This window comes from Protopterus annectens, chromosome 9.part0 (assembly GCF_019279795.1).
Source record: "Protopterus annectens isolate FY-2018-M chromosome 9.part0, PAN1.0, whole genome shotgun sequence".
Taxonomy (NCBI): Eukaryota; Metazoa; Chordata; order Ceratodontiformes; family Protopteridae; genus Protopterus; species Protopterus annectens.
In genome coordinates this window covers 48955375-48975749 of record NC_056743.1, presented here as the reverse complement: position 1 = coordinate 48975749, position 20375 = coordinate 48955375, and the positions used below count along the sequence as shown (strand labels likewise).

General features: G+C 39.3%; 1 protein-coding gene across 2 annotated transcripts in view; it reads left to right on the top strand.

The window, feature by feature from the left end:
* SLC6A5 (solute carrier family 6 member 5) overlaps positions 1-20375 on the top strand; it is a 1534607-nt gene that overhangs the window by 645600 nt on the left and 868632 nt on the right. For both annotated transcript variants that reach the window (XM_044082549.1, XM_044082548.1), the window contains exon 6: positions 19378-19519. In XM_044082549.1, coding sequence (XP_043938484.1) covers positions 19378-19519 — 142 coding nt within the window. The remainder of the gene's footprint in view (positions 1-19377; positions 19520-20375) is intronic.

Here is a 20375-nt window from a genome sequence, read left to right as displayed (position 1 = left end):
GAGAGGGAAATCCTAAGCACCTAGATTTGAAAATGATGCCTGTACTGAATTATAGCAGTTTAACCTGTTTTAGGAAAGAGGGGGTGGGGGAAAAGAGAAGGCAGTGGGAGTGGTTACAGTTAATACCCTGATTGATTCAAGACACCACACCAGAGATAAGTTGAAATCTGCACTCAGCACTGTGTTATTTGCACTCAGTACTTTAATGTTACTTGCACTCAGCACTGTAATTTCACTTATGTTTAGCAGGAAAGACAGACCAGTTAATGTAAAGTTTATAGCATTATGGTCTGAAAGTGGACAAGTCACTTATTTTAGAGTATATATTATTTGATACAAAGACCTTATTAATGTTTGTTTCTGTACCAAACAGATATGAATAGTGTGTATAGAATAAGGAATAATGTCCTCTTAGATCATGTATATGTAAGGTTCATCTGGTTTGTAAAGTCATGTAACTTCTTGGCTTGAGATGTTCGTTTTATTTTACCGTTTTTAGAAGGTATCATTGCCTGATCATAGGCAGTTAAAATCACCTGGTGCTATAATTTCCCCTTTTGCAGTTAAAGTAATCAGGTCCAGATATTTGTCAGTATATTTAGTACTCAGTCCTGGTATCCAGTGTGTATTAATCAAAGTATAATACTTCTTATGAATTTTCAAAATAACCATGCTTAGCATCTCATCTTTATCTGAAACTGTATATATAATTCTTGGCATAGTGTAAGTATTTTTCCATAGAATATGAGTGCCCCTTCTCTAAGTCTTAAAACATGAATCAGCCAGGATGGTATAGCCATGAAATGAGTATTTTTGTAGGTCTTTTTTTAATAGATGGATTTCCTGTAAAAAGATGATCATGGGCTTTATGCATTTTGATATATTTAAGCAAACCAGCTCTTTTGACATTATTGTTCAAACCATTAATATTTAATGATAAACATTCATAAGCCATTGACTATAATGTGTATGCTATTACTAACTGAAGGACCTTTCTTCCGTGTTGACTTGAAATCTACTGAAAACTTACTTATCATGGATGCATAACTTGTATTAAGCACTGCTTTCAAAAACCCAAAACTATTTACAAACACGTACATGAAACATAGTTTCTGGTTTAGTTAAAAATGTAACTAAACCATCCATTAACCACCTGTCCAATACCAAAAGACACGAATTATCTATCACTGCTTAGAATATACTATAAAAACAAAAAAGAAAAGCATTATGAAAGCAACTAAAGAAATCTGAATCCATGAAATATACATTAGAATGAGTGTCCAATATATCTGAAACTATATGAATATGTACATATGATAATAGCACCTCTAATACGTAGATATGCCAGAAATACACATCAGATCAAAGTATGTATAAACATTAGAAGCTGAAGGTTCAGAAGATTGTCAATATTTCCAAGACTTTTCAAGAAACATCAGATGATTTAACCATTTTGTCAGTCATCTATCTAACATTTTTCATGTAAGGATCTGTTGAATATATATATATATATATAGCACTTATTGCAACATAACTATTATATTTTGCAATTATACAAATATTACTTATGTATTAACAATGTCTATGTTGATGTCTTTCATCAGGAAGGGGAAGAGAGAGAGAGAGAGAGAGAAAAAAAATGGGGCCTCACAACCCTCTGTTTAATTACTAAAGGTTTAGTTATGTAGCATAACATAATGTTAATATGCATGAGTTTTCTAATGCAGCTCCTAGTTCACTTGATGTCATTTAGTTACTAATAGTGTCATTGAATCTGCAGAATGTATGCATCTATAAGAGAACATAGGCATTTTCAAAATTGTTAAGTCAAATTATACTATTACTGAAGAATTAGAAGACAAAGATCATTTGTAGTTATTTAAAAGGGAAATGTATGTAAAGTACTTATAATGGGGAAAAGAGAGAAAAGGAACATTAGTAACAAAAATAGGAAGAAAGAAGAGAGAGAGAGAATGTTATTTAAATACTTAGTACTATATGTAATTAGAAGAAGTAGATATAGAAAGGAAAAGAGACAGTTAATAATAAAAATGATTCACATTACCTTACAGCATAGAGACTTTCCAGAATCAAATATATTATGATTCCTAAAACAAAACATTTAAAATTAGAAGGAATTTATTCATTTGTCCTTTAGTTTCTTAGTTTTGTTTGCTCCTTCCTTCACAGACCATCCATTTTTTGTTGCCTGTCTCTTCAAACTCTGGGATGACCATTCCATTTCTTCTATGTCTGACAGTATTTTCTTCTTTTGGAGAAATTCTACTGCTTCTTGTAGGGAATCAAAGATCTTCACTCCTTCTGACAATGTGATTTTTATTCTTGCAGGAAAAAGAATTTGAGCTTTAATATTGTCTTTTTTCAAGGACTTAATTAGAGGTACAGCCTCCTTTCTTCTGGATATAAGTGTAGAGGTGTAGTCATTGTCAAAACAAATAACTTTTTCACTCATCTTCATAGGGGAATTAGTCCAAGCTGATTTCAGCACTAAGTCCTTGTCTTGCAAGGAAAGAAATCTAGCTATTATAGAGCTGGGGTTAGATGAACTCAGAGATGAAGCTGGATTTGCCAAGGACCAATGAGCCCTCTCAATTCCAAAAGAGAGGAATTCAGGCATGTTTAGTGCTGATGAAAACTACTTATTGAGGAACTGAATCATGTTAGTACCCTCTTCTTTCACAGGAATTCCATATATTCTTATGTTATTCCTCCTTGATCTACTTTCAAGGTCTTCCAGTTTCTCATTCAGCCTGGTGTTTTGTTTCAGAAGAAATTCATTGTGATGTTCATTTTCTGTCACTCTAGTATCTAGGTCAATTGCTGTTTCCTCTAAGGCAAGAATCTGTTCAGATTGTTTTTTTACTATTCCATTTAGAAGTTCCAGTTGTTTAGTGTATTCTTGTTTGATAACATCCATTTTGTTTTCAAATTTGTCCATTTTAGTGACAGTTCTTGGATATGTGTTATTAAAGATGTAATTATTTCTTCACTGCACTCTCCTGGTGTGGATTCTTCGAGTTGCTCATCTTGAGATCTCCAGTAGAAAACTTCTTGACAGGAATAATTAAAACATTCTCTTGACTATGTATTAATTTTTAGAAAATAATAAGGAGTCTATGTTAATCTAACTTTTAGTATACTTTTAGTTCAATTTTTGTAAAAATTAAAGTATATTTCCTGTCAGGACATTAAAATCTAAGCAGAGCTATGGGTTTCTAGTGCTATCAGACTGGCATCTTGGCCACGTCCCCCTGTTTAAGATTTTTTGATCTGCCGCTAAATATTTGGTTTGTATTTGTCATGTTGCAGATAAATAACAGCATTGACTGGTGCATATTTTCAATAGAATATAGGAAAAAAATGATACATTAGAAAAGTTAGTAGAATGACCAAGGACATGAGAGTACCAGATAACAATGTGCAGGAAACGCTTATATTGTATTATGTGATGATTTAATTTGGCCTAATGCTTTGAATCGTTTATTGTAAGTGTTAGTTTCTGCCTGGGCTTCCCTGAGAATGTGTTACAGTGCCTGTTCATAGTACTGAAGTATGCTTCATTAAAGAGTATTGGTCTTGTTCTGGGACAAGTGTAGGTAACCAATCCTATCAGTTGGATATACCATCCTTATCACATACAATACCAACTTATCAAGTTATAAAGTTTTTGATGCAAAAAGTGTGTTGATTTTGCATTTTATTTTGTTTATAAGGACAGCCACCTGATTTTTCTTTTCTCAGCGCTATAAATTCTGACCATAATATCATGAAAGACCAAATTCATAATGCCTCATGACCAAGGGAGCCCGCAGGATTTTTTGCAGGGGGGTGCAAACCCAGAGCCCCACCCACATAGCTCACCCCGCCCCCTGCCAACACAGCCCCACCCAAGTCCACCCACCCCAAGCCCCGCCCACACAGCCATTCCAGTGTCCCATTACTTGGCTATTTCTCCCCATTTACTGTAGACACTGTTCAAATCTGTGTGCATACTGTTTTATGCTTTAGTTCTACAATGATTACAGGCAGTTGGATTTAATTTACAACTTTTATTTCAAACATTATAGCCCAAACACTGAGACATTTACTAAACCTAAACAAAGCAATAGTCTTACAATGAAAACAGACTTGGCATTAAAGCTTCTCTACTTTTGAAACTCACATTCAATGAAACAGCATTGAAACCCACATTCAAAGAAAATGCATCTGGCCAGTGGCAGGTTATTTACCTTTGAACTGTTTTCAAGCAATAGGCATTTACAACTTTTATTTCAAACATTATAGCCCAAACACTGAGACATTTACTAAACCTAAACAAAGGTCTTACAATGAAAACAGACTTGGCATTAAAGCTTCTCTACTTTTGAAACTCACATTCAATGAAACAGCATTGAAACCCACATTCAAAGAAAATGCATCTGGCCAGTGGCAGGTTATTTACCTTTGAACTGTTTTCAAGCAATAGGCTCCTTGCACACCATTAGGGCCATGCAAAAGTTATTTGATTTACCTGATTGTATTAATTATAATATATAATTGAATTATATCCCTTGTATTATACAGCAGCACTTGTTTGAGTGACTCTGCTGAAGTAAAAGTAATCTGAATAATTCCACATTAAAGATATCTGAAACTAATGAAGATGTTGTTGCTAGAAAACAACTGTATATTTCAGTGTTTCATCTACAAATTCAGTGCCTGTTGCCGTCAGAGAATAAATTGCCTATGTTAAATTAAAAAATGGTAAGCTGGTATATTGCAATAGAAAATGGATGACAAGCTGAAAACAGGTTCATAGTTATTAGGCATCTCATCCAAAGGAGGACATCCTGAGGACTGCAGCATACAAATGTATATGCTGTAGGAATAGAACCTCAAGCCTTTACATTAAGATGCAAGTATTCTACTTGTGGTGCTACTAACATAGCTTTAAAACTTTATACCACAATAGAGATACCATTTGCTAAACAAAACAGTTGCACATTGTAAATAGACTTGGCATGAGCAGCAGTGAACTTAGCTTCCTTAAAACTCACAGTTCCTTGAAAATGCACTTGAAAATTCCACCTGTTAACTCTAACTTGGGCATTTCACTTTCTCACAAACATACCACACCCTCAAGGCCTCAACCTTAGTGCAAGAAATCTGGACAAAGCCTAAAATAAATAGGGACAGATTATAAATATGGCTCTCAGAAACTTAGAAAATTGCAAGAGTAACAGGATTTGTGTTGGTATGCATTTTTCTAAATGACATGACATCTAAAACTGAAATGTCTCATTTAGCAACTTCAATCCTTTTAGGAGGAATATGGGGTAAAATCTGGACAGCTGAGGGGTATGCTACCTCCCTCTTATACACACACCAAATAATTCTGGTCAGACAAATTAGTTCTGGGAAGGTTGCACTGAACGGCACCGTGCTTGAGCTGAAGTGGGTGAAATCCTGGTAGCCAGTGATAACTGATCTGCAGCTCAGCAATGTGGAGCATTAAAGCATTTTTAGCAGAGCATTGTTTCATCACTACCTATTGTGTTTGCACATAAGCTGTAGTTATTTTAAACATTTGCCTTTTTTGATTACTACAGAGTACATTTACCCACCAGAGCTATTGTGTTTTGACTTCAGTGTGGAGCTAGTTGTTGCAGGGCTTGGCTTTTAAATAAGGTAGCAATGCTTATTTACCATATACCATTAAAGCCACCCTGACCCAACTACAAGTGTACTAACACACAGACACTGCTATAAGACACTGGTCTGCAATAAAATGTAATGAGCTTCTGAAAATACTGTAATCCTGTCCTTTTATTACAATGAATATAAAATACTTCGAAATAAGGTAAAAAAGCTCATAATCTTAGACCGACAAAACTACTTTTCCACACTTATAAAATCAAACCCTCAAATTTTGGAAAGGTATCTCTACTCTACTTAACCCCAGCAAACCAGATACCCCTACCCCAGACCCAAACGCTCCTGACCAAGACTTGGCTACCCAATTTAACTCTTTTCATTGAATCCATTTCCAAATTAACGCCATCTTTCTCTAACACCACTACAGTCTCCAAAACTCCCTTACCATCCCCAACCATCTCTCTACCCCACTCTGCTACTAGTTCCTCATTCCCATCTACTAACTCCCATTCCTCCACTCCTCCTACTCCTACTATTTCATCAGCTTCATCTTCCCCTAATTCGCCCTCTTCACACTCCTTTTTTCTCATTTAAACCTATACCCACTTCTACTACAAAGAAATTCCTTATGAAACTGAAGCCATGCACCAATGCTCCTGATAACATCCCTTCTTACTTCCTTAGCAAAGCTGCTGAAGCAATCGCTTACCCTATTAGCATTTTAATCAACTGCTCTATCCAAGAATGTATAGTACCCCAAGTCTGGAAAAGGGCCTTTATCATACCTCTACATAAAAGGTGGCAACAACAACAATGTTACTAATTTCCGCCCCATCGCTATTCTGTCCCCCATCTCTAAACTCCTAGAAAAGTGTATCCAACTACAACTCCTTCCACATCTCTTAGATAATCACCTACTAACTCCCACACATGGAGTCAGACCACATCATAGCACTATGACCGCCTCCTCTCCTTCCTTGAAACTGTAAATAAAGCCCGCGACTCTGGCCAAATTGTTTCTACCCTACTACTCGACCTCTCCAAGGCCTTTGACACACTCTCACAGCCTGCTACTAACTAAACTTTCTAAACTTAACCTATCTCCCTCCTCCTTGAACTGGTTCTCCAGCTACTTATCTAACAGATCTCAAGCAGTCAAATGGAAAAAGGCCACCTCCTCATTTCTAAATACTCCTACTGGGGTACCCCAGGGCTCTATACTGAGTCCCCTTCTCTTCAATATATTTATAAATGATTTCCTCAACTCTATCCCATTCTCAGACATCATCCAATATGCCGATGATTCTGCTATTATCTGCGCTGCCACCTCTATCCCCTCACTCCTAAAACTGATTCAAGATGCTTTTACAATAACTGAGCAATGGATGAAAAGGAATCACCTAGCACTCAATGCCTCTAAAACCAAATTAATGTTATTCACCCCCTCTAAGGCAACTTCTTTCAATATAAACACATTCCACATCTCTAGACAAAATAATCTACCCCTGGAACTGGTGTCTGAGACCAAGTTACTTGGGGTCCAAATTGATAACCAGCTCAAATTCAACTCCCACCTACAGTTAAATATCAAGAAAACCCGGTATGCTTTACCGACAAAATCATTACCTTACACCTGCTACCAAAATCACCCTCTACCTCATTTCTTATCCCCTCCCTTCTCTATGGAGCTCCACTCCTAACTAATCTACAGACCTCTCTAAAAACACAACTTTCCTCTTGCTACAACAAAATTGCCAAGTTCGCTACCAACCACAAGTCCTCCACCCACCACTGTTCCTCTCTCCAAAAACTAAAATGGCTAGAGCTACCCAGTTATCTCACATATACCCAACTAAATCTTGCACATAAGCTCATTTCCAACCCCTCCTTTGTCCCTCCCTTTCATCAGCCTTTAAAATGCACCTTCCTGCAAGAGTATTAAGGTCCAACAATCAAAATCTATTAGAAGTATATAAACCAACTAGTCACCCAGGCAAAAATCTTCTGTCTTATGGCCTTGCATGCCTTTGGAACTCCCTACCACCTTCCATTCACACCACCCCCAACCATTTTATATTTAAAAGATCTCTTCACTCACATCTAGTATCCCAGTGGGAATGCTCTTGCTCCCACCCCACATAACTAACACTTGCAAACTCCATCTTCTTTCTTCCTCTGTTTCCTCCTGCAACTTTCCTAATTACCCACCCTAACTCATACATATTATTATTCCTACAATAATCAGAAAGAATATACTAGGCCACACTTCCCAAGTATTGCCTCCCTAATACGTTATTGCTTCTCAGTACTTTTGTGCATTGCTTCCTAATATGTTATTATTCCTCAATATTGTCATGAAATGCTTCCAAATATGTTGTTATTTCTCAGTGCTTTTGTGCTAAATTTCCCTTTAGTCTGTATTACCTATTAATTTCATCACTCGCTCTAGTTGTATTATTTTCAAATTGTTATTTCTTGTATGATTAACTTCTGTGTAATTGTATAATTTGTATATCTATTAATAACCTACTTAGTTTTGGAGCTTTTCTCCCCAGGACTCCATTGAAAACGGGTTCATTTGGCCCAATGGACTATCCTGGCAAACCAACTGCAAATAAAATAAATAAAACTGTCATATGCATTTCAATACCCAAGGCTTATACATTATCTAGTCATGTAAATATTCTCTGCATGGCAACAACGAAAAGGCTTTCAATGCTGGTAATTCTTTAACAATATACTTACTAAAGCTTACTTGCATCTTACAATATCCGACAAGCTTACTAAAGCTTACTTGCATCTTACAATCTCCGACAAGCTTACCTGATGTTCATTAAACCATGGCTACTTAAACAAACAGAGCAACAGGGCACTGTGACAGCATACAGTTCCAGAATAAGAAGCATAAATCAACAGTACAAAAATCTGATAGAAAACCAGAACATTTTGCAAAAATCAAGGACAGATGAAAAGCCACGGTCGTATTTGTGATCTACTTTGGATGGGGGAATACTCTGCACACTTACACTGCATAACTGCTCCTTGCCTTCCATGGACACATCCAGAGCCACTACAATGGGGAGTGGGGTGCAATAAGTATGTCACCATTTGAAATGTCTCTGGCTGACAGTGATTGATCTGACACTCATACCTCTCAACTTCAGAGCAAGAAATCTGGACAAAGCCATACATAGAACTAGAAGTGTGACAAGCCCAAAAATAAGGCCAATTTTTAAATATTGCTCTTATAACTTAAATAGAACAGGTAGATCTTGCATTAGTACAAGTTTTCTGAAGGGTATGAAATCTGAAACTCAAATGTCTGCCATTATTTTCTAACTTCAATCTGTAATGACTTGCCACTAATTTGCCAGAAAACCACAATTTTATGAAAACGGACCAAAATGTGATGCAAAATACCTGTCAAAAAGGGACACCTTTTAATATTAACAGTTAACTTGAAGCAGCTAACAAAATAAGAGCATCCACATGCATTTCTGAAATAAAGGTAATCTATAAGTGATCATTACAATTATATATAATTGTAAACCCTCCACATTTTCTTCCAAAATTGCCATTTTGGAGGAGGGATTATTAGGGGAGAGCAACATTTTGAGCCAGAATTGGGGACAATTGAGATGTTTGGATATTCCTAATCTACAAAGTGATTTGCACGTACCTCTCAACCTCTTAATGCAGGAAATCTGAACAAGGCCAAATATATTGGGGAACATACAAACACTACTAAAAATTGCTCTTGTATAAACGTAAAGACAGGCTTGCATTAGCATGCATTTTTCTGAAGGTTATGACATCTGAAACTCAATGTCTGTCATTTAATGGCTTCATTCCTAAATGATTTGCTAGAAAATCACAAATTTGAGAACAAACCAAAAATAAGCAGCAAATATCTATTCATTCTGCAAAGATATGGACAACTGAGAGGTATAGTTCAACCGGGGCTGTCTGAGCTTGCTACCCCCCCTCACAAAATCATGGTCAAATGGAGCCTCCCCCCTGCAGCCATTCCAATGTCCCATTCCTTGGTTATTTTGCCCCATTTATCATAAACACTAATGTGCATACTGCTTTACTTCTGTGATGATTTAGGATTTCATTTGAAAGTTTTATTTTGCATTTTACAGCACAAACCCTAATACATATCTGTTAAAGCAATGCAGTCTCACAATGAAAATAGACCAACATTAAAACTTCTCTGCTCTTGAAACTCGCATGCATTGAAACAGCACTGAAACCCACTTTGAGAAAATACATTTTGCCAATGGCAAATATTAACTCTGGGCTGTCTACAAAATCATAGGCCCCTCGAACATAACATACACGTGCTCTTTGATACACCTTCCTGACTGTATTACATTATATTCCTTGTACAATACAGTACAGTTGTTAGAGGGCATTTTAAATTTATTGTTTTGAACATTTTTCCAGTAAACAATGAAACAAAAAGCATCCACTAATGACAAAACTGCCCAATTCAGAACATTTCCATCATAAAAAGTCTACTCAAGTCCACCAGTATCAGTAAAAAATATACACAATCTCTGAAGTAGTAAACTCCACATTGAAAAATTTGTAACTAATAAAGAGGTTGCTGCTAGCAAACACTTTATATGTCATTGTTTAATCTACAAATAAAGTGCCTGTTACTCTTGAAGAATAAATTGCTTTTGTTGCATGCAATAAAAAAATGAAAAGCTAGTAATACCGCAATAGGGAATGGATAGCAAACTGTTAACAGGTTCATAGTTACTAGGTATCTTTGCAAAAAGACTGCAGCATCCACCCCTTTACAACACAATACAGCATCAGCAATGCATTTACCTACTGTGGGAGTAGAACCCACAGCCTTCAGCATCTAAAGCAAGTACACTATCTGTTGTGCTATTAACAATGCAAGCAGACTAAACACAAGCAGCACTAAACTTTTGCTCCCCTGCAGCTCTCAGCTCCTTGTAAAATCTACTCGACACTCAGCTGTATCTCTGAACTTTTCAGCACAAGAAATCTGGAAAAAGCCAAAATTTATTGGGGGACAAAAGGCCAAAAACCAGGGACACATTTTAAACATTGCTTGTATAATGTTTGAAAGTTGCTAGAATAAAATGCTGCGTTACCACCATACATTTCACTGCCACGTCTTGAACCCAGGGGACCCCATGCAAAACAGTCAGAGCAACATACCACTACGCCAAATCAACTGTTTTGTGAAATAGGAAGACTGAAACTTAAATAGCTACCATTTAGTGAATACAGTTCTCACCATAGCACAGCTGTCAGCCTCTTAGCACAAAAGTCCTGAACAAAGCCAATAATGGGTGACTACTACAACCACCAAACATTCAGTGAATTCAGTTCTCACCATAGCTCTCAACCTCTTAGCAAATAACACCCGGACAAAGCCAGTACATATTCAGTGAAATCAGTAATAACCATAGCTCTCAACATTAGCAAAAAACCTGGATGAAGCCAATAAATACCTGAACAAAGCCAATACTGGGTGAATACAGCCCTCAAACATATTCAGTGAATTCAGTTCTTACCATAACTCTCAACCCTAGCACAAAACCTGGATGAAGCCAATAATGGGGGGAATACAGTCCCAAACACTACCTAAACAAAGCCAATACTGGGTGAATACAGCCCCCAAACATATTCAGTGAATTCAGTTCTTACCATAACTCTCAACCCTAGCACAAAACCTGGACGAAGCCAATAATGGGGGGGGGGGATACAGTCCCAAACACAGGGATACATTTCAAATATCCATCTTGTACACTTAGAAAATTAGAATATGAAGTCTGACAAGTGTGTCCATTTTTTTTAACTTTTGTTAACCAGGAAAGTCTGACTTTGAAAAAAAAAAAAAAAAAAGCTAAGTTTTAGCAGAGGCCCAAGGAGAAACACTCCAGACAGCCAAGAATAAAACCAGAGAACATGTAGCTGTCAGGCAACAAGGACACAAATGCAGAAACCACAGATTTTATGAAAAAGTATGAGGGAAAATCCTGCAACATTTTTACAAATGGTGGTGGGTAGGGAATTCAGGCTCTTGCCACTTGGGCCCAAGGTACAGGGTTCAAGCCTTATTCACTACCCACCACCATGTACACCTGGGGCATTTTACACACACACACACACACACACACACACACACACACACACACACACACACACACACACACACACACACACACACACACACACACACACACACGTGCCCCCATCTTCGTTCGTTTCACACACACACAAGTGCCCCCATCTTCGTTCGTTTCACACACACACAAGTGCCCCATCTTCGTTCGTTCGTTTCACACACACACAAGTGCCCCCATCTTCGTTCGTTTCACACACACACAAGTGCCCCCATCTTCGTTCGTTCGTTTCACACACACACAAGTGCCCCCATCTTCGTTCGTTCGTTTCACACACACACAAGTGCCCCCATCTTCGTTCGTTACACACACAAGTGCCCCCATCTTCGTTCGTTTCACACACACACAAGTGCCCCCATCTTCGTTCGTTCATTTCACACACACACAAGTGCCCCATCTTCGTTCGTTCATTTCACACACACACAAGTGCCCCCATCTTCGTTCGTTACACACACAAGTGCCCCCATCTTCGTTCGTTCGTTTCACACACACACAAGTGCCCCCATCTTTGTTCGTTCGTTTCACACACACACAAGTGCCCCATCTTCGTTCGTTCATTTCACACACACACAAGTGCCCCCATCTTCGTTCGTTCATTTCACACACACGTGCCCCCATCTTCGTTCGTTTCACACACACACAAGTGCCCCCATCTTCGTTCGTTCGTTTCAGCTCCTGCTTGCTAAGTGTCCGGTCCCGCTCCCATCTTCCGTTTCACACACACACCTCTACCTGAAAGTGCCCCATCTTCCTTCCTTCCGTTCGTTTCACACACACACCTCTACCTGAAAGTGCCCCATCTTCCTTCCTTCCGTTCGTTTCAGCTCCCGCTTGCTAAGTGTCCGGTCGTCAGGTCCCGCTCCCATCTTCCGTTTGTTTGAGTTCCCGCTCACAAACCTCTAACTGACAGCGATTATGTCAGCACGCCTGCGACTGGACTAGTTGGACTTCTTTCTTCTTAAAGGAGAATGTACGTAAAAAAAAAAAAAAAAAAAACTTTTTTTGTAATTCTCTAGCCGTAGCCGATTCCAGGGGGGTGCAAGTGCACCCCCTTGCACCTGCCTGCGGGCGCCCTTTCTCATGACCTAAATTAATTTCCATGATAATAACATCGGTAGTAGTTTTTTACTCCCTAGAAAGAGAAATTATCAAACAGTTTTTGCCAGTGGAAGTATCTTGCATTGAAAACTAACACAGTCCACTGTATTCGGCATTCATCAGACCTGTCATTGAGTACAGTGCCCCCTTTGGTATGTACCTAACCAGGCATATCCAACATTTGGAACATCCATAGAGGTTCCTCACTAAAGGAATACAGGATGTAAGTAAAATGTCCTATGAAGAGCACCTGAAGGTCCTATCCCTGTATTCTGTCCCATACAGGCTTTTAGGGGAGATCTATGCCTGGCATACAGGGCATTGTCACAACCCACTCTGATGGACCTCCTGCATATCCACAAAACAAACAGCACCAGAATTATCCATTCTAAAGACTTAAACCTTGCTTGTGATATAAATAGGTCCTGCTGGAGAGATAGGTATGTATCCCAGAGACTACCACATCTATGGAATAGGCTCCCCATCCATGTGAAGCAGAGTTCCTCCCTAACCCAATTCAAGTGCAACTTGGACAATTAGATGGGAAACCAGAAATTCATCCCTGGTTTGGCACCGATGTCTCTAATGGACGCAGGTAACCTGTAAATGGTTCATCTCCCAAACCCTGCTTACACTTATCAAGGGTATGAGAACTTGTCAGAGATTTGGGATGCATGGCTAGGCTTAATAAGGCCCTTGTGGTCATTAGCCTAGTAAACACCTATGAACATACGATGATGTAGTGAAACCATAATCTAATGAAATTGCTGCTCTGATAAACATTTAATTTTTTTCTGCTTACCCATAATGCTTTGCGGAGATAGTGCCTACCATGACATCATGTTATGAGTGTGATTAAGAAAGAAAGAGTAAACAGTGAAACTAAAAAAATCAAACAACACCCTATAATCATTTTTGCAAAATCACTTGCAACTTTAACACGAGAAGTATAACAGAAATAAAATAAATTGTGAAGCAAAGATGAATACCACCAATGTGTCGAATAAAAGGAATTATGCATCTCGAGCAGTGAGGCTAAAGAATTACCCCCGACTGAACTGAAGTACTGAACAAAAGCCTGCACTAAGCACCACCATGCCATTGCTTTAATTGATGGACATTGTTCATCTAAGTAAGCCTGGTCAGGCAAGGGTTTGTCTGTATTTTTTTGACAATATTGGGCAGTTACAGGTTTGTCTGTATTTTTTGACAGCACTGGGTGGGTAGGTGTTTGTCTGTATTTTTTGACAGTACCAGGCAGGTAAGAGGAGCCCACCTTAGAAAAAGTAAAAATAATACTAAGGAAAATGAAGTCAGCATGCTCAGATGGGGTCACAGCAGATATGATAACACTAAGGAATGTCAGGGAAAGCATCAGGCTCAGATCGGGTCACAGCCCTAAGGGAAATAATGGCAGGGAAAGCGGCAGGCCCAGATAGGGTCATAGCAGATATGAGAGCACTAAGGAATGTCAGGAAAGCAGCAAGCTCAGATGGGGTCACAGCAGATATGATAGCACTAAGGAATGTCAGGGAAAGCAGCAGGCTCAGATGGGGTCACAGCAGATATGATAGCACTAAGGAATGTCAGGGAAAGCAGCAGGCTCAGATGGGGTCACAGCAGATATGATAGCACTAAGGAATGTCAGGGAAAGCAGCAGGCTCAGATGGAGTCACAGCACTAAGGACAATACTGTCAGGGAAAGCAACAGGCTCAGGTGGGGTCACAGCAGATATGATAGCACTAAGGAATGTCAGTGAAAGCAGCAGGCTCAGATGGGGTCACAGCAGATATGATAGCACTAAAGAACGTCAGGAAAAGCAGCAGGCTCAGATGGGGTCACAGCAGGTATGAAAGCACTAATGAATGTCAGCGAAAGCAGCAGGCTCAGATGGGGACACAGCAGATATGGTAGCACTAAGAATTGTCAGGGAAAGCAGCAGGCTCAGATTGGGTCACAGCAGATATGATAGCACTAAGGAATGTCAGGGAAAGCAGCAGGCTCAGATTGGGTCACAGCAGATATGATAGCACTATGGAATGTCACGGAAAGCAGCAGGCTCAGATGGGGACACAGCAGATATGATAAAGATGCTGGGTGAGTTAGGGGAGAAATGGCTCCTGAGGATACTCATAGCAGTATGGAGAGAAAGGAGTATCCCAGATGAATGGAAAATAAGTATACTCATGCCAGTGTACAAGAACAAAGTCGACATCCACAACTATCGTGAGTACAGAGGAATCAAACTCATATCACATTGCATGAAAGTTCTAGTGAGGGTGATTGATAAACAGATATACAGAATAGCAGACTGGGAGATCAGCAGTTTGGATTCAGATCAGGATGCAGCACAACTGATCCGATATTTGCAGTGAGACAAAAAGTTGAGAAAAACTAGAGATGAGGAAAGAGTCCAACTGGGCATTCCTAGACTCGGAGAAAACATATGACAAGGTCCCAAGAAAGCTGATTTGGGCAGTACTGCAGTGTTTCAAAGTCATAGAAACATTGGTAGAATTAGTGCAGGCTATGTACAAGGACCCAATGACCCAAGTATGAACAGTATTCGGTCTCACAGAGGGCTTCCCAGTGGGAGTGGGTGTACACCAGGGTTCAGCTCTGAGCCCACTGCCGTTCATACTGGTGATGGACTACATTAGCAAACAGGCTGGAGGGGACAGAGCAATAAAGTTGCTGCATGCAAATGTAGTAACATTACAGGCAGTGGTGGTGGTGCTGCAGTAGCATTGTCGCCTCACAGTAAGATGCTGTCCGGTTTGATTCTCAGCTAGAGTGTCTTCTGTGTGGAGACATGCATGAATGGGCGTACCTTCATTGAAGGTTGTGCATCAGGCCTGGCAAGCCGGTACGTACAAATCAACTGCCAATCATTAGCAGACTGGAGTTCCAATGTGTGGTGACCCCTAACCGAAAAGCCGAAAGACACAAACAAACAGGCAGACTCTCAGCAAGAACATCAACAAAGGATAGGGGAATGGAATGCAAAACCGAAGACACATAGGATGACACTAAGTACAGATAAGTCAGTGGTAATGGCAACAAACTGAGGAAATCAGAAGAAGCTGAGAATTGAGATAGAAGGGAAGATAGTGGAACAGGTTAATAGCTTCACGTATCTGGGAAGGGTGGTTGAGGAGAAGAGAAGTCTGAATGAAGAGATCAAAGCTAGCATCAGAGGGGCCATAGCAAACTGGTATAGAGTCTCAGGTGTACTAAATGACAGATGAATGCCAAAGAAGCTGAAAAGTAAGGTGTACAAGACAGTAGTGGACCAGTACTACTGTATGGTACAGAAACCTGGGCAGTAAAGGCAGAACAGATAAGGAAGCTAGAGGTGATGGGAATGAAGTGCCTGAGATGGGTGTTAGGATGTGCACTGTGGGACAGATGAAGAAATAAGGACATATGTGCAGAAGCCAAAGTAGCTCCATTTGCAGAAAAGATCAAAGAGAACAGATTACGGTGGTTTGGGCACATGTGTAGAAAAGCAGAAGACAATCTGGTGAGGAAGATTTGGGACAGACAGGAAGAAGGTAAGAGGAAGTGAGGATGTCCAGCAAAGAGGTGCATGGATTGTCTGAGAGAAGATCTGTGACAGACATGAGTGTCAAAGAAGACAGGAGTGTGGTATTGAATAGAGAGAGATGGTGACAGTTAACATGATACCCTGACCCCATTTAACACGATACCCTGACCCCATGTAGAAAATGGGACAAAGGGAGGGCTGATGATGATGATGACTGGGCAGATATGGGTTTGTCTGTATTTTTGACAGTTCTGGGCAGGTATGGGGATGTCTGTATTTTTTGACAGTTCTGGACAAGTAGGGGAATGTCTGTATTTTTTGATAGTTCTGGACAGGTAGGGGGATGTCTGTATTTTTTGACAGTTCTGGACAGGTAGGGGAATGTCTGTATTTTTTGACAGTTCTGGACAGGTAGGGGGATGTCTGTATTTTTTGACAGTTCTGGACAGGTAGGGGGGTGTCTGTATTTTTCTGACAGTTCTGGGCAGGTAGGAGGACATCTGTATTTTTTTGACAGTTATGGACAGGTAGGGAGAGATCTGTATTTTTCTGACAGCTCTGGGCAAGTAGGGGGAGGTCTGTATTTTTCTGACAGTTCTGGGCAGGTAGGGGCATGTCTGTATTTTTCTGACAGTTCGGGACAGGTAGGGGATGTCTGTATTTTCTGACAGTTCTGAACAGGTAGGGGATGTCTGTATTTTTCTGACAGTTCTGGACAGGTAGGAGAATGTCTTTGTTTTCCTGACAGTTCTGGGCAGGTAGGGTAAGGTCTGTATTTTTGACAGTTCTGGACAGGTAGGAGAACGTCTGTATTTTCTCACAGTTCTGGGCAGGTAGGGGATGTCTGTATTTTCTGACAGTTCTGGGCAGGTAGGGGATGTCTATATTTTCTGACAGTTCTGGACAGGTAGGGGATGTCTGTATTTTCTGACAGTTCTGGACAGGTAGGGGATGTCTGTATTTTTCTGACAGTTCTGGACAGGTAGGGGATGTCTGTATTTTTCTGACAGTTCTGGGCAGGTAGGGTAAGGTCTGTATTTTTTGACAGTTCTGGACAGGTAGGAGAACGTCTGTATTTTCTGACAGTTCTGCACATGTAGGGGAATATCTGTATTGTTCTGGACAGGTAGGGGAATATCTGTATTGTTCTGGACAGGTAGGGGATGTCTGTATTTTCTGACAGTTTTGGACAGGTAGGGGATGTCTGTATTTTCTCACAGTTCTGGGCAGGTAGGGGATGTCTGTATTTTCTCACAGTTCTGGGCAGGTAGGGGGATGTCTGTATTTTTCTGACAGTTCTGGACAGGTAGGGGATGTCTGTATTTTCTGACAGTTCTGGACAGGTAGGGGATGTCTGTATTTTTCTGACAGTTCTGGACAGGTAGGGGATGTCTGTATTTTTCTGACAGTTTTGGGCAGGTAGGGGATGTCTGTATTTTCCTGACAGTTCTGGGCAGGTAGGGTAAGGCCTGTATTTTTTGACAGTTCTGGACAGGTAGGAGAATGTCTGTATTTTCTCACAGTTCTGGGCAGGTAGGGGATGTCTGTATTTTTCTGACAGTTCTCAACATGCGTGTCTTCTTGCACTGCTGTTGTTATTTTTACTTTTTATCACCTTTGGTCAGGTTTGCTGCTGCAAAGTCATCTACAAGTACTTCACCGACAAGCAGAGAAAAGCTTATAAGAATAAAACATGTGGTTTGTGTCACTTAGATAGATTAGGTTCCTAGAAAAGGAGCATTTCACTTCATCTTGCTTATCCAGCACTATTTGTTTTGGGTAGAATTTTACCATTGGTATGAAAATTAACAAGTCATTTTGTACTCTGAAATGTTGTGTTTTCTAAAGAACTATATTCTGTCAAATTTTAAAGTCTTGAACTGAGCTTTCATCTAAAATATTGTTCCCCTAATGTACCTTGTGGCACATAATTCAGAGACAAAATGGTGCCTGTCTTCACAATAACCATAATTTCAGTAATATCATGAGGTTTTTAGAAAGCATGTTAATATTTATTCTTGAGAAAAATAATTTAGAATCAACACAGCTCAGACTGATGTTGAATTAATTGTAAGGATGTTACTACCTGTGGTCACCATTCTGGCATAGATGCAAAGTGTCTGTTTCAAGAATGAACAGGGTGTATTCTAGGGCATCAGTGGGTGTAAGTAGGATGAAGTGGCCAGCAACCAACTCTGCTGTCCTGGAGAGAAGTATGGTATTTACTGTGGTCTGCCCAACCCACAGTGGAGACCAAAGACCTTGCAGTCTTGGCTTCCATCTGTTCCAGACAATGATAGACACTGAGCATAAGACGTGTGGTTGTGGGTATCATATGTACTAATGCTATTGCTAGTGGATAGGGATTCTAAATGGCCAGCCACAGTGTAATGGCACCTGGTGACTGCCTCCCTCCAAATAAGTCCTCACTCCAGGGACCTAGGAATGAGTAGCCACAGGAGGACTTTTTCCCTAGAGAAGTTGTAAGGCTCAGTAAAAGGATTTTCAGATAAAAACAGCAACAGAGGTAATCAGATAAGAGCAGAGAAAAGCTGAAGATAAGTCAGAGGTCTGCAGAAAAAAAATCAACTACTTTTGTCACATCAGGAGATGGCTATATTTCTGCATGCATGGTTTGCCAGAATTAAATATTAAATGTGACATGGAATGTACTGAGCTCAGTAGTCATGTGTGTGTTTGTTTCAGCTGATAAATGCAATAGTTTGTTAGGAAATATGTGGGAAATTCACAGGTAATTTATAATAATTTCAGTGTTTCATTCTCAGATACACCTCTGCATTCCAGAAACCAGTTTTTAACAGTAGTAAAACTGACTTGCTTCTTTATTTGTCTCTGAAATATATCTGTAAATTGACTCCTTTTTCACACCTCTCACTTTACAGATTCATGTCTTATCGGCAAAGCTCCCCATGAAGTGATCAAGAATTCTAGCCAGTGTTTGTCGAAGTTCCCTAATCAGACAGTGATTGAGTATGCTAGACAGCAAAATAAAACCTTTGTCAGTGGAAGTGAAGAATATTTCAAGTAAGAGTAGTACTTATGCTGGAAATTATTATCTTTGTGATGTTAATTGCTTGTTTAATACAATTAGTTCATGCATTATTTTGCTTGGCTGTCTTTGGTTATAAAAATGAATATGCTACAGTATGAGAATTTTAAATTACAGAATGCTGTCATCCTACAAACTGTTCTGATAAGTAATGAAAGAGTACAAAGTGAGCTAAAATATGGAAAACTGAAACTGGCACCTCTTGGATTACTGACTCAAAGTGCTGCATTTTGCAAAATGCATGTCTGTGGGTTCAGTTACAGTAATGTACTGGAAGATGACATTTTCCACTCGTGGAATCATTAACTTGTATCAACTGTACTCGGTCTGTAAATAAGTTATGAATATTTTAGGAGTAATGCAATTTTGTAAGTGAAATACAAATTCAAATCAAAAACCTGTATTTACATACAGTTTCATGTTTCTGTTACAAGACAGATGGGCTTATCCTGGTAAATACTAAGCCACTCTAAGTCTACAAACTATTGCCTGTATTTCCTCCCCTTTCTGCTTATCTTTGTTTTTTATAGGATGACTCACAATTGCAGCACTCATTACATATACAAATTTTATTGCTATGGACTATGACAGTAAAGTAAAATTTAGACAGTGGTGGTCCAAAATAATAAAAGAAAGTTGAGTTTAATGTGAAGCGCTTTTCATTTACATACAATAGCAAACTTCATCAGACATAGAACTGATTCAATGTCAGCTGTTTAAATACATTAAAAATTGTCACCAGTGCAAATCCCTCTTACTAATTACATGAATATATAAATAGTATGCTTATATTTATTCAATAAAAGCCTGTCTCTATGGCCCTTAGACTTT